The 13,521-nt window shown below is 38.5% G+C and overlaps 1 protein-coding gene across 2 annotated transcripts in view; it reads left to right on the top strand.

Moving 5' to 3' along the window:
* CSMD3 (CUB and Sushi multiple domains 3) overlaps positions 1-13,521 on the top strand; it is a 1,158,685-nt gene that overhangs the window by 978,914 nt on the left and 166,250 nt on the right. For both annotated transcript variants that reach the window (XM_039525141.1, XM_039525140.1), the window contains 5 exons: positions 949-1,067; positions 3,359-3,428; positions 3,870-3,986; positions 7,561-7,770; positions 12,220-12,408. In XM_039525141.1, the coding sequence (XP_039381075.1) occupies positions 949-1,067; positions 3,359-3,428; positions 3,870-3,986; positions 7,561-7,770; positions 12,220-12,408 (705 nt within the window). The remainder of the gene's footprint in view (positions 1-948; positions 1,068-3,358; positions 3,429-3,869; positions 3,987-7,560; positions 7,771-12,219; positions 12,409-13,521) is intronic.

Here is a 13,521-nt window from a genome sequence, read left to right as displayed (position 1 = left end):
GAAGAAGGTCTGTGGAGGCCATTTCTTTTTCCCTCATGACAGTATAAAGACATATCAATTCTTGCCAAACATACTTTCTATTACAACTTTGTGCCTACTTTCTAATCACACAAAACTGAACACCCTTGCCTCGTCCCTTCTCCGAAGCCCAACCCCGCGCACTCCATCCCCCCTCCCTGCATTGCTCGCTCTCCCTCACCCTCACTCACTCGCTCATTTTTACCAGGCTGAGGAGGGTCTCTTTTCAACCAGGTGTTCCAATTGAAAACTGGACACCTGGCAACCCTAATTTACATCTTTATTGGAAATGTCTATACTGGTGTTCAGTGTGTCTCCTCTTATTTTTCTCTTCTTTACACAGTCCCAGTCTTATAAGCCTCTCATAGAGAGGTTGTTGCAATCATTCTCAGTACCCACCTTAAAACACCCATCTATTTCTGCTATATGCTATTGTAGATAGCATGATAGTATTCACTACAGTGGTGCTATATTATTTTCTGAAGTATGTGGATATAATGGGGAAAATGTTTAACATGACACGATGGCTTCTGTTTAGTTAAGGCTTGCTTAAATATTACATGTCATGAAAGACTGCATGGTTGAATAAAAAATACCTGACACTGAACTAGAGGAACAGGCAAGAACCTGTATAGAAAGGTCCTCCTCACTGGGATGTGAGGGGGGGTAACACCTCACATTTTGTGCACTCTGGTTTACTCCAAAAGAAAGACATTTTTGTTTTCAGAAGTATATTTTATGAGCCACAAGAATAAGTCATTGCTGAAAGCTGTGTACAGGTTGGCAGAACTTTAACAGTGGGCTCCTGGAGGCACCTGAGAGCCACCTCACACTGGCCGATATGCAGCATCAGCCAATATGCAGAGCAGTTTATAACTGAAAACAGATGAAGTTTACACTCCAATTGCTAAACTTTTCAACTTTTCACAGCTATAGGTTTGGACTCTTGCCCCGAACCACAGACCCCTAGCAATGGAATTAAAATTGGAGATAGATACATGGTTGGAGATGTGGTCTCTTTCCACTGTGATCAGGGATATTCCCTTCAGGTAGGTCGATTTTACAGTTTCAAAAATCTGTCTTTCACTTCTTCAATATTTTTATGTCCAAGTTCTTCTACATCAACTCCACACTGAAAATGTCATCATACTAGACTAGATTATGGCTTTGCAGGGCTGATAAGTCTCTCTGTATCAAATGTATGATTTACCACTATCCAACTGCCCTCCAAAAAGTGGGTATGTACTTGGGCGGCTAACCCAAGCCACTGTTCCCCTGGCTACACTGCTCTTTTTAGTGCACTAGCTTGAGCAGAGCTAGCACAGCTACATCTGTGTGAGCTGGGAATCACACTGCCAGCTCCAAGTGCAGACATAGCCTAAAATTCTCCCTCATATCCTAACTTTCCTCTGTTGAGGCAGGGGGTCCTTTACACCCTTAATGGTACAACAAGATTTTCCTCTTAATAATAAGCACAGTTACTAAGGTCTCTGTTGTCCAGTAAAGAAACTATTAGGAATCCAGTTCTATACTGGGCAGCCAGAGTGAGTTATATGGGATGACTAGTATGCCTAAGTTGAGACCATGTGTATATATGGTTTAAATGTTTTCTATGTTTGCAGCTCATGAAGATTTAGAAATCCCAACCACAGTCAAATCTTTAACATAGATTTGTAAATCTTAAGGATCAGAATCTGGTTCACTTTCTGGCTTTGGTTATGTAAGTGGTTGCTGTGGAGTTCCTTGCTCCCTCTGCTTAGCAACAGGAGGTAGCGTGAACGACAGAAACAGAAAGTATGTACACAGGATGGCAGAGCTTTTGCAACAGGAATGTTTGTTTTCCCTCCTTGCCATTATATTCCTGGCTCATCCTCACTCAGTTCTGCAAACTGCTATTTGGGTTTGTGACTTCTGTCCTCATCCTTCCTCATCCTGCCCCCCTCTCCCCCAAGCCTTGGGACCATCTGAATGTTGTGACTTCCCTACCTTTCAGGATCAGCTGATGGGGCCTCTGCCTCTCCTAATACTTTTCTTGCAGCTTCAACTGTGACCTTCTGGAGGTCTCAGTTCATTCCTTATGTTGCCTAGAAAAGGAACGCAGCACGAGGATGATTGTAGGAGGCTGCCATTAAGGAGCAACACAACAATTATTTCTGTGTATTTTCACCTTTGTTTTATTTCATACAAAAATACTGGAACATGAACAGATGGGCCACACTGAACATATGAAAAAAAACCAAATGTAATAATTAACAGCATAGACCTTATAAACACACACACACAAAATCCCATTGGACTGTTTTGCCGTCACATACAGTATGATATTGTCACTTTGGTTTTGTGTCAACTCTGAGCTGATAGCAAGCAGTAAGATGGAAATGCTTTTTTTTCCTCTACTAGGAGAGAAGATAAGAGGGCCACAGACTAATTAATAAATTGCCCAAAATTACTGTGTGTGGGCTTTACAAATACTCAGTTCCTACAGACACTGTAGGCTTTGAGCTGCAATACAGCTTTAACAATAAAAGCAGCTTATTTCAAATCAAGGTTGTAAAAATAGTTCTAACAAAATCATCTTGAAATATACACTCTATAATTTTTCAGAAGAGCCCATATGCATTACAGTTCTTTTAACTTTGTTTGGTATCCCGTCCCAGACATTCATGATTACAAAAGAGATGCTGAGCCAGATAGTGGCTATCTCTGGGTGTGTCATGGAACCATCTTGATTTGGATTGTCTTGATAAACCAAAGGAGGAACTTTAGAACATTTATGGTACATATTTTGTTGTAAAAGAGCACTACTTCTTAGAGAGAACAGTACTGTAACTCTAATGTTTTAATTTCTGGACACTTAAACCCATTTGTTTTTCTGTCAGGAGTGGCTTAATCCTTTAAAAAACATTTTTCTTAACCTAAATGTAAATATCTTTGCCAAATCTTCTAAAGCATCAGTATTGGAATACACTAATCATTAAACAATACTGAATTGCTTTAGCTGGATTTGGATCTTGAGTTTTTAAACTTTACAGTGTGATTCAGCTCATCAAAATGTTATGGCTAGTGTCACAGAATTCAAGCCTGTATTCTTAGTACCAGCAATAAAATTACAAACCATGGAGCCATTTTGTTAAAGGGGTGGATAGTCACACAAGGGTTACATGGTGCGGTAAAGTACAAACTACGAAATAAGAATAGAGGTAAAACTTTTTTTAAGCTCTTCTTTTTTATGCCTGTTGATGTTGTCAAGAAATATCACTGCATGTTATTTTTGTTATAACTATAAAAAAGTAGTGTACTGTATTTGTAAAATGCATTAATATATGTCTTGTCATTGTAGGGACATTCACATATTACCTGTATGCCTGGACCAGTGAGAAGATGGAATTACCCTATTCCAATATGTTTAGGTATGTTCATTGTATATAACATTTGCTTCTTCAGGTTGCCAGACTGAAAGTTATGCAAGACTCGGAGATAAAGGGTGTTTGATTATGGAATACACATCCAATGGAGATCAGGCCAATCTGTAGTCAGAGTGCACTCTAAAACTGTCCTCTTTGGCAAAGCTTTCCCACAATAATCAAATATGTGGAAGAAAGGAGGAAATATGTCTCAAGTAGAACCTCCTCTACCAGGGAAGGGAGAAGAGCAGAAGACTTATCAAGTTCTACAGGGACCTCTTTAGGTAGAGCTAATGTATCTCTTAGATACTACACTGGTGAGTTCAAGAAAGAAAGAAATAAAGAAAGAAAGCATGATGTGATTAAAATTGAAAAGATTCTAAATAGTATGCCTTGGTTTTATCTCACCTGTAACTACCACCTACAAGTATTTCCCTCATTTTGCAGCACAATGTGGTGGTGCTATGTCTGACTTCAGTGGAGTGATTCTTAGCCCTGGGTTTCCTGGAAACTATCCCAGTAGTTTAGATTGCACATGGACAATAAAGCTGCCTATTGGGTTTGGTATGTATCCTTTCAAGAATTATCTTGTCTCTTGTGTTTATGGCTTTAAAATATTTAACAATTTTTAAAAATATTTTATATATTTATATTGCCCCATAGATTTCTGCCAGTAGATTTAAAATACATTTTAAAGATTAGCAGTGTCATAAAACTGAGAATCAGGTTATAGGGCTTGTGCATAAAGAAAACAATGATAAAATTCCCACAGCTACTGTCACTTGCTTGTATCTGCTTTTAAATATACAATTAGTTTACTATTTTTAAAGTTTACCCCATCCTTAGTCATTTTATATGTATAGTATGTACATTATTTTATGCACATAGTACACAGTATACTGAATAAATAAAGCTAGAAACAAAACAGTATGAACTAAAAAATACTGAAAAAAGTTTAGCACTAAATTAATTCTCCAGCACACTTTCTACACTTATCTTCAGTGTTACAAAACCCACTCACTGTGAAATATATGCATCTACATTTGTGGCCAGCAACCTTTTATTTCTAAGGGTGGATCTGCAAAAAATGGTGTTCAATGGATGCCAATTAATTATCTGGTAAATTATAGACTTCTGGTCAGAGAAGGGAATTCTCCTCCCTTCCCTGCCAGACCAATAAGTAGCAGGACAGGAATTTTTCTCCCCATCCAAGCACTAGTAAAAGCACTACCTCTGTTCAGTTATCATTTAAATAGAAGATCTGAGTAACAGACTCAATGGTATAATAGATTTTATCAAAATGTCCCATGGAATTCAATAGGGATGGAGCCAATAGGGTTCTATGGAAAATAAATATGTCTTTAGAACTTACTGTTAAACACCAAATAAATTTACCCATGAAGTGTCATTGGGCCAGAGAGAGACTGCCCTGATGATCTATCAGTTCTTACATTCACTTGGGAGATTGGAGACCCAGCTTCAAGTTCCTTCTCCAATGAATATTTATTTATGCAAAAGGTGAGAAAGAATCCCACTCCAGAATAGCCAGGGCATTCACATGGGATGCATGAGCAAGGCAGAGTATGGAGTTGAACCTAGGCCTCGTACAATCAAGGTGACTGCCCTCACCACCTGGCTAGTTTGGTTTCTTGTGCCCAGAATTTCTTTCTTTTTTTTCTTTTTTCTAAATCCATAAGTGCTCAGTTTTCTCCCGATGCTAAATGGGAAAAGTTTTGAAATCTTGAAATGTTTTGTGGGACATGAAAACTATTTCCCACACAATCCCACACTTGTGCATTATGCATATGCATTATGAGTCAGTCTTTAAATTACATGTACACATACTATTTTTTTTCTACAGCACCCCTGCCATTCAATAGGATTTAATCACCCGATTAAGTGCTTTTTGAATAAGGGTACTTTCCTGATTTGGAACTTTTGGTTATAGGCTTTTTTTTAACTTTCAAATAATCTTTATTTTAACCACTGTTTGTATGATAAAGTACTAAAAACAAAGGGCTCTTAATTTAGTTATTTTCAATTATTGTTAATTAAATGTGAATATCCAGTCATGGCTGATTTGCAATGGATTTAAATGGATTTTTCATTTGATATTTTGCTATTCTTTCTGAGATTTTTGGCCTGATTATATTAAAAAGAAATGTTTATTGTGCCATTGAATGCCTAATTTAGGGAAGGCTAATAAACTTATGGATCAGTTAATGGAGGGTGTCCAAAATATAAAGGTCCATTGAAAAAATATGAAGACATTCATGAAACAAACAAGCATGATATTGAGTCAAAATAAAAGTGGATAAGTAGGGAGGAAGGCAATGGATTTTAAAGGGACTTGAAGGAGATGGCAAAAAAGTTTGAACTTGATATAGTGGAAGAGAGCCCCAGTGGAGTAATTAAAAGAGAGGGGGGCCATTGTGACTTGAGTGACAGGCAACAAAGATGATTTCAGAGCTGCCATTTGCATAGAGTGGAAGATGGAGCATGGAACATGAGCGTCAAGGAGGTTAGAGGGGAGGAAATGGCACTTATCAAGCACTCATCCATGATTATGAGGCATTTGAAGTTTTAGGTCTGTGAACTGAAATAAATTACCAACTCTAGAAATGTTACAGAACAAGAACGGGGCAAGGTTTGTACACAGCCTGGTTGCAGGGTGTGAGAGAAAGAGAGTTTATGAGCCTGAATGACTGAATGGAAGGTGGTTTTGACAACAGGAACAGAGAATGGGGGAAATTGATGTTATTTTAGAGGGAAAAACAGGGGGGTTAGTTTTAGTCATGTTAACCTAAACTTGGAAGGATGGCAGAACCAAAGAAGGAAAGAACAAATTTATAATGGAAGAAGTCTATATGTTGTTATGAGATTTTCTCCAAAGCAAATAGAGTATAGGTACAGAGGCAGAAGTAACTGTAATTAAATCATGTATTAAACTTGTTCCTATAGACTATAGGAACAATGGCCCCCCTCTCTTTTAATTACACGACTCAGAAAACTATTCACAAGGCTTGCATTGTATCCAGAAAGAAATCTCTAGAGGTTGTGGTGACTAATACTATTTAAATATTAAAATTTAGATAGTTACAAAATTATTAATGATTAGTCAATCATTATATTGACATTATATGTCTTAATTGAACATTATATGAAATCATGATTGTCTTTGCCAGAACCACCAAAGGGGCTGAATCATCTTTGTAATGAAAGCACTGCATTATCATTGTATAGGGGCATCAAATCACTTCAGACAAAATAGAAATGCTGCTTTATTGTACCTTATTCAGAACAAGATGAAAAGGGAAAATGTTTAACGGGTCCACTAGCCTCTATTTTGGTTGAGCAGTTCCTCCTCCTGCTGTCCTCTAATAATTGTAACAAATCATCTGGAAGAGATAGATAATCTGCATCTTATCTCGTAAACTCTTTTGTTGTTCCTCATTGAATCAAAGATGCAGAAATGTCTCATTATTTACAAGAGCATCCTTCAGCACAGTGTGTGGGGAATAAAGTATAAGAACTACATTTCTAATTCCTAGTGTGAAGTGCTGAAAAATGTATCTCATAATGTTAGAGTACACCCTTTTTGGAATGACTGAAATAAATTATGTATATGGTATTTATTGATTTGTACCTTGTGCCCCTTTAAAAAAATCAAAGCACGCTGAAGTATATTATTTAGAAATCACTTTATCTACCATTGAAATGCTTATTTTTCTTGGACGGAACACAACTGAAATGAAAGGTACAATTGAGGTTATTAGACTGTAATTTCCAAAAGTGGAATTTGGCACCTATATTAGGAATAAAAGCCTTAGTTTTGCAAAACATGCCATGGAATCTTTAATTACCTCAAAGGTCCAGTCCTTGGTTTGTATGTCTTTGGACAGACAGCACTTTCAACATCAGTATTTTTTCTCTTGCTGCGACATTAGGTTTAGTAATTGCTGGATGAAGAGGAAAGATTGTTTTGTACTGAATAACCAGTATGACATCCTGCAGTATAATTGTAATTGTTTACTACCACCAACACATGAATTTCTAATGTCCATCTGTATATAATTTGTATAATTGATCTTTATTCATTGGGTACCAAATGCTTTTGTTTGCCCATATTGTTTTTCAGGTGTGCATTTGCAATTCGCAAATTTCTCAACTGAGACAATACATGATTACTTAGAAGTAAGAAGTGGATCTACAGAAACTAGTACTGTTATTGGGAGACTTAGTGGACCTCAGTTACCAGCTTCTCTGTTTAGTACAACTCATGAAACGAGTTTATATTTTCACAGTGACTACTCACAGAACAAACAAGGGTTTCATATTATATACCAAGGTGAGTGATTTGATACACTTATGTGTGAACAAGCTGATTGTTAAAGGCTATTTTTTCATTGTTAGAAAATAAATATGAAGGCTTATTCTGGAAAAGATTTGTGCATGATTCAAAACCAAAGTGTTAGGCACAATTTAATAAATGTGGCACTGTGGTGGGATGCAGAGCCTACTTAACAATTCAGAGCAAATAATCGTTCAGGGGAAAAAATGAAGATGAGTGTTATATCCATGTAAAGTGCAGTGGGAATGTATGAAGACTAATAATTGCCTATGTTGGAAGTGGACAGTACATTGTAGATCATATTCCTACTCCTTTGAAAATAAGGTGTAGGATATTTAACAGTACAATGGGTCTTAATACCATTGTCTCGCTATGCCAGAAGAAGGACAGGAGACACTGAATGTTGTTTAATTAGGCCATAACTTTATTCCTAAATATCAGGGGGTACATGGCAGATAAAAGTACGGGGTGAAGGTAATTCTATAATCATTTACATATACCGGGGGTGGGGGAGACTGGTGACCTTTTCCCATCTTGGTCCCCAGCCAACCCATCAAATGAGGGTTGAGGGGAGTAAGAAAGGAAAAAAAGGTTCGCTCCCTTCTGTACCAGTCATAGGAGCCCTGAACTCCCACTGTTTCTGCTCCTTTAAAAAGTATCTCATATAAATATTTTACCAATCCATTTTATCTGACCACTGTATCCCTTCCCTACAGAGTACCTGCCCCATACTCACATAATAAGTTGCAACAGCGTAGCCTAACTCCCATTTCATGTAAGTCCCAAACCAGCTGTGGGAAAGGCGAAAAACCTCCACCTTGCCTTCCCAGCCCTCTAAAAAGGGAGTATAAGAACATAAGCATGGCCATATTGGATCTGACCAATGGTCCATCAAGCCTAGTATCCTGTCTTCTGACAATGGCTGATGCCAGATACTTCAGAGGGAATGAACAGAACAGGGCAATTTATTGAGAGATCCATCCCTTATTGCCCAGTCCCAGCTTCTGGAAGTCGGATGTTTATGGATACCCAGGGCCCAGACCTATGTAACATATTCATAGACAATCTGGAAAAAGGGGTAAACAGTGAGGTGGCAAAATCTGCAGATCATACAAAACTACTCAAGATACTTAAGTCCCAGGCAGACTGCAAAGATCTACGATAGGATCTCACAAAACTGGGTGACTGGGAAACAAAATGGCAGATGAAATTTAATGTTGATAAATGCAAAGTAATGCGCATTAAAAACATAATCCTATCTTTATATATACAACGATGGGATCTAAATTAGCTGTTACCACTCAAGAAAGAGATCTTGGAGTCATTGTGGATAGTTCTCTGAAATCATCAACTTAATGTGCAGTGACAGTCAAAAAAGCAAACAGAATGTTGGGAATTATCAAGAAAGGGATAGATAATAAGACAGAAAGTATCATTTTGCCTCTATATAAATCCATGGTACGCCCACACCTTGAATACTGTGTTCAGATGTGGTAGCCTCATATCAAAAATATGTATATTGGAATTGGAAAAAGTTCAGAAAAGGGCAACAAAAATTATTAGGGGTATAGAATGGCTTCTATATGAGAAGAGATTAATAAGACAGGGACTTTTCAGCTTGGAAAAGAAGCGACTAAGGGGTGATATGAAAGAGGTCTATACAATCATGAGTGCTATAGAGAAAGTAAATAAGGAAGTGTTATTTACTCCTTCTCATAATACAAGAAGAAGGGGCCACCAAATGAAATTAATAGGTTGCAGATTTAAAACAAACACAAGAAAGTATTTTTTCACGCAACGCACTGTCAACGTCTGGCACTCCTTGCCAGAGGGTGTTGTGAAAGCTAATACTATAATAGGGTTCAAAAGGAAGCTAGATAGATTCATGGAAAATAGGTCCATCAATGGTGGTTAGCCACGATTGGCAGGAATGGTGTCCTTAGCCTCTGTTTGCCAGAAGCAGGGATAGGATGACTGGGCCTGGATCACTTGATGATAACATGTCTGTTCATTCCCTTTGGGGCACCTGCCATTGGCCACTGTCAGAGGACAGGATACTGGGCTTGATGGATCTTTGGACTGATCCAGTATGGCCGTTCTTATATTCTTATGTTCAGAGCATGGGATTACTTCCACAGCCATTGATGGACCTATCCTTCATTAACTTATGTAATTTTTTCTGACCCCAGTTATACGTATAACCTTCACAATATCCCCTGGCAGTGAGTTTAACAGGTTGACAGAGTGCTGTGTGAAGAAGCACTTAATTATGCTTGTTTTAAACCTGATGCTTATTAATTTCATTGGTTTACCCCTAGTTCTTGTTTTATGTGAAGGGGGTAAATAACACTTCCTTATTTACTTTCTCCACACCAATCATGATTTTATAGATTTCTATCATATTCCCCACCCCCTTAATTTCTCTTTTCTAAGCTGAACAGTCACTTATGAGGAGAGTTTTTAATCTCCCCTCATATGGAAGCTGTTCCATACCCCTAATATTTGTCCTTCTCTGTACTTTTTACAATTCTAATATATCTTTTTTGAGATGGACTGACCAGAACTGCACCTAGTATTCCAGGGGTGGAGGCATAATTATGTGACTAATGCCCATAGATGATCATGACAAAGCCTGGTATGTAACTGCATATATATCTATATTACTACTCTGCCTGTTCCAGGCAAAAGAGGGTTTTTTCTGCACTCACATGGAGCTAAATAGCCCCCTCTCTTCCAGTCACCTGTGGGAAGATGGTAGGTCAGCATCCTCACACTGACCTAGTCTGAAGCTGCTGTAGTCTCTGGCTATCTCTAGCCTTTATAGAGGCTTATGCACCTTTTCCTACAAGCTAGGAAATGGTACCCATTGCTTAATATGCAGTGAAGTCATTCTGGACATTGGCTTGATATAGACTGAGAGGGAACAATGCCATGCAGTGAATCACCAGATCCACTTTCTGCAGCAGCCTGTGATTTCTTTGGAAAACTCCTGCACAAGTACTAAGCAGGCCAGCCCTGTAAAGCTTGTGAAGACTGATAAAAATGCAGTTGTTCATGATACAGCCACAGGCTCATTCTGAAGGAATTGCATCAGCACTCTTGTTCAAAGAAAAGACCTACATATTTAAAAACAATAACCATTTTCATGGTATGGCTTATGTGAGATGCATGATCTGGCCACTCTCTGAGTTGGAAAAGATCCAGACTAAACAGAATATCCCATGTTATTATAGAAACCACCCTGCAGTAAAGCTTCTTAGAAAATGTTAGAATGACAAGAATCACACCCCATAATCCAAATCTTGAAGTCTCTTCTAACATGTTCCTAACTCCATGTTTAGGCAAATTCTAGTTGGCTTCTTTGGGAATCTAGATTTAGTGCTATATGAACAAAATAATATGGCATATGCCAAGGAGCACTGTGAGATCTTTGTACCACAAAAGCGTGATAAAATGCTATATAAGGGTAGATCAGGGGTCGGCAACCTCTGGCACGCGGCTCACCACGGTTCTGAAAAATTGCTCTTAATGCTTTAAACATTTTAGAGAGATATTGATACTCACCTATATATTGGGGTCTCCAAATTGTCCAGATTTGGTGGAACATCTCTGTCCTCAACAATTCTACAATACAAGGCAGAGAAAGTCTGGGTATTTCATGACTTGAAAAAGGCCACCTGAAATTGTGAAATAGGTTTATACTCTTTAACACTTTCAGCAGTATATCTGTGATGTTTAAATTCAGTGCTGGGATCTTTTATACTTTTAAATTTGCTAGGGAAAAAAAAGAGTAGAGATGAAGATAAGTAGCCTTAATGTCAGCTGTTCTCTTTCAGCATATGTAATACATGGGGCAGCAGTTAGTAATCAGCGACAGAGCCAGGAGTGGCCTGACTTTGCATAGGTTCATGGGGAGAGGGCATAAGGAGCATATTCTGTCACTCTCTTCTCCTCCTGAACAGGAGCTGGACAAAACTGCAGTTCTTGTGCTTTCTAAAGTGCAAGAATACATCCCATTAGTGCATCGGTAGGGGCAATACACTCCAAAATATGCAATCCCATGATATACTGTTGATTTTTTGCACATACCAGCAAAAAGGAGAGGTCACTGAGCACCTCAAGGCATGTAGCAGTGACTGCTTCCTGTGTGAATGAACAAGCTCCAGATGGTTTTGTGTGATTATTTCCTACCGCCCTGGCCAGGGTATAGCTCCAAAATCCCCCCCCCCCCAGGCAGATCAGATGGTCTTTGATTATTACTGTGTCATAAAGTGACTAAATGACTGTAAGGCTTTATATTCTTTTTCCTTTAGTAGAATTTGAGAGAAGAGCAAGGACTTTTGTCACCCAAAATGTAAAGATTCTAATACTAAAGCATTAAAATACAGATCAGAACTGATATTACATTGAAGGACTATTTTTAAAAATTATTATTATTTATTTCAGCTTATCAGTTGCAAAGCTGTCCTGACCCTCGGCCATTCCGTAATGGTTTTGTGATTGGAAATGACTTTACTGTAGGACAAACAATTTCATTTGAGTGTTTTCCTGGGTACACCTTAATTGGAAATTCAGCACTGACTTGTCTACATGGAGTCAGTCGTAACTGGAACCATCCTCTCCCCAGGTGTGAAGGTATGTATTGTGTAAAGATATGCCATCCCATATTCCCCTTCTCTTTACTTCATCAAATCAAACCTCTCTTACTGTTTAATAATTTGTTGTCTGTGTATAGGTTGGACTGAAAAGCCTTATTTTACTTATTAATACTGCCACAGACAACTCCTTGAGATTTCTCGTTCAACTCAATTGATAGAGTCCTGTGTTTTTAGAGCAGAAAGTAGTTGCAGAGAAGAGCTGGTTGGAATTGGGCTGTTTTGTCAAAACCAAACATTTTATGGAGATGTATCAGTTTGCACAAAATTTTGTTGGAGAGGGTCCATAAATAGGTGGCTAGATTACTAGGGATTTGGAAGACCTAGGGTTAAGTCCCTGCTCTGCCTCATTTGAAATGAAAAACTCTGCTCTGAATAAGGCTAATCAGGGATTTGAACTGAGTCAGACACACACATAGTTTTGTTTTCTTTCTGCAACAGAAAAAATAATAAATTTAGAAACCTTAAAAAGTTGTTGCAAAACAGAATTGTCCTCCTCTGGTCAGCTCTGTTTATGAGTTTATTTTGCCGTGCCACTTAAATTGTTTAGAATTCGAAGATGTAGAGATAGAAAGATATCCAGGTTAGCTTTACTTGTGGACTTACATATGAAGTGAGCAGCTGCAAAGGATTTTCCTGCATTTGAGCCCAAAAGGAAATAGAATGGCTATGCTGCTTACAGAAGGTTTTTCTGCATCTATTTCTGTGGTGAAAAAAGTTTCCTGATGAGACCAGGTAAAAGGACACCAGACCGACTGTGTCAGCTAGGTTTCTGTGGTGCAGATGAGGTTTGGTGACTAGTTGGCAATAGGATAATGGAAAAAAAAGACTTATTGACCACAGATTGGGAGCCTCGGCCCACACTGCTTCCCGCAGCCCCCATTGTCCTGGAACAGCAAACTGCAGCCAGTGGGAGCTGCGATCAGCCAAACCTGTGGATGCTGCAGGTAAACAAACTGTCCCGGCCCGCCAGCAGATTTCCCTGAGTGGCCACATTCCAAAGATTGCTGATCCCTGATCTAATGTACTAGATAACTAGGGAATGGCAAGATGGCTCAACTTGCAGAGGAATTGCATCTGTTCATTTTTTGAG

The sequence above is a fragment of the Mauremys reevesii genome, linkage group 2 (genome assembly GCF_016161935.1).
Source record: "Mauremys reevesii isolate NIE-2019 linkage group 2, ASM1616193v1, whole genome shotgun sequence".
NCBI lineage: Eukaryota > Metazoa > Chordata > Testudines > Geoemydidae > Mauremys > Mauremys reevesii.
This window is presented reverse-complemented; position numbering and strand designations above follow the sequence as displayed.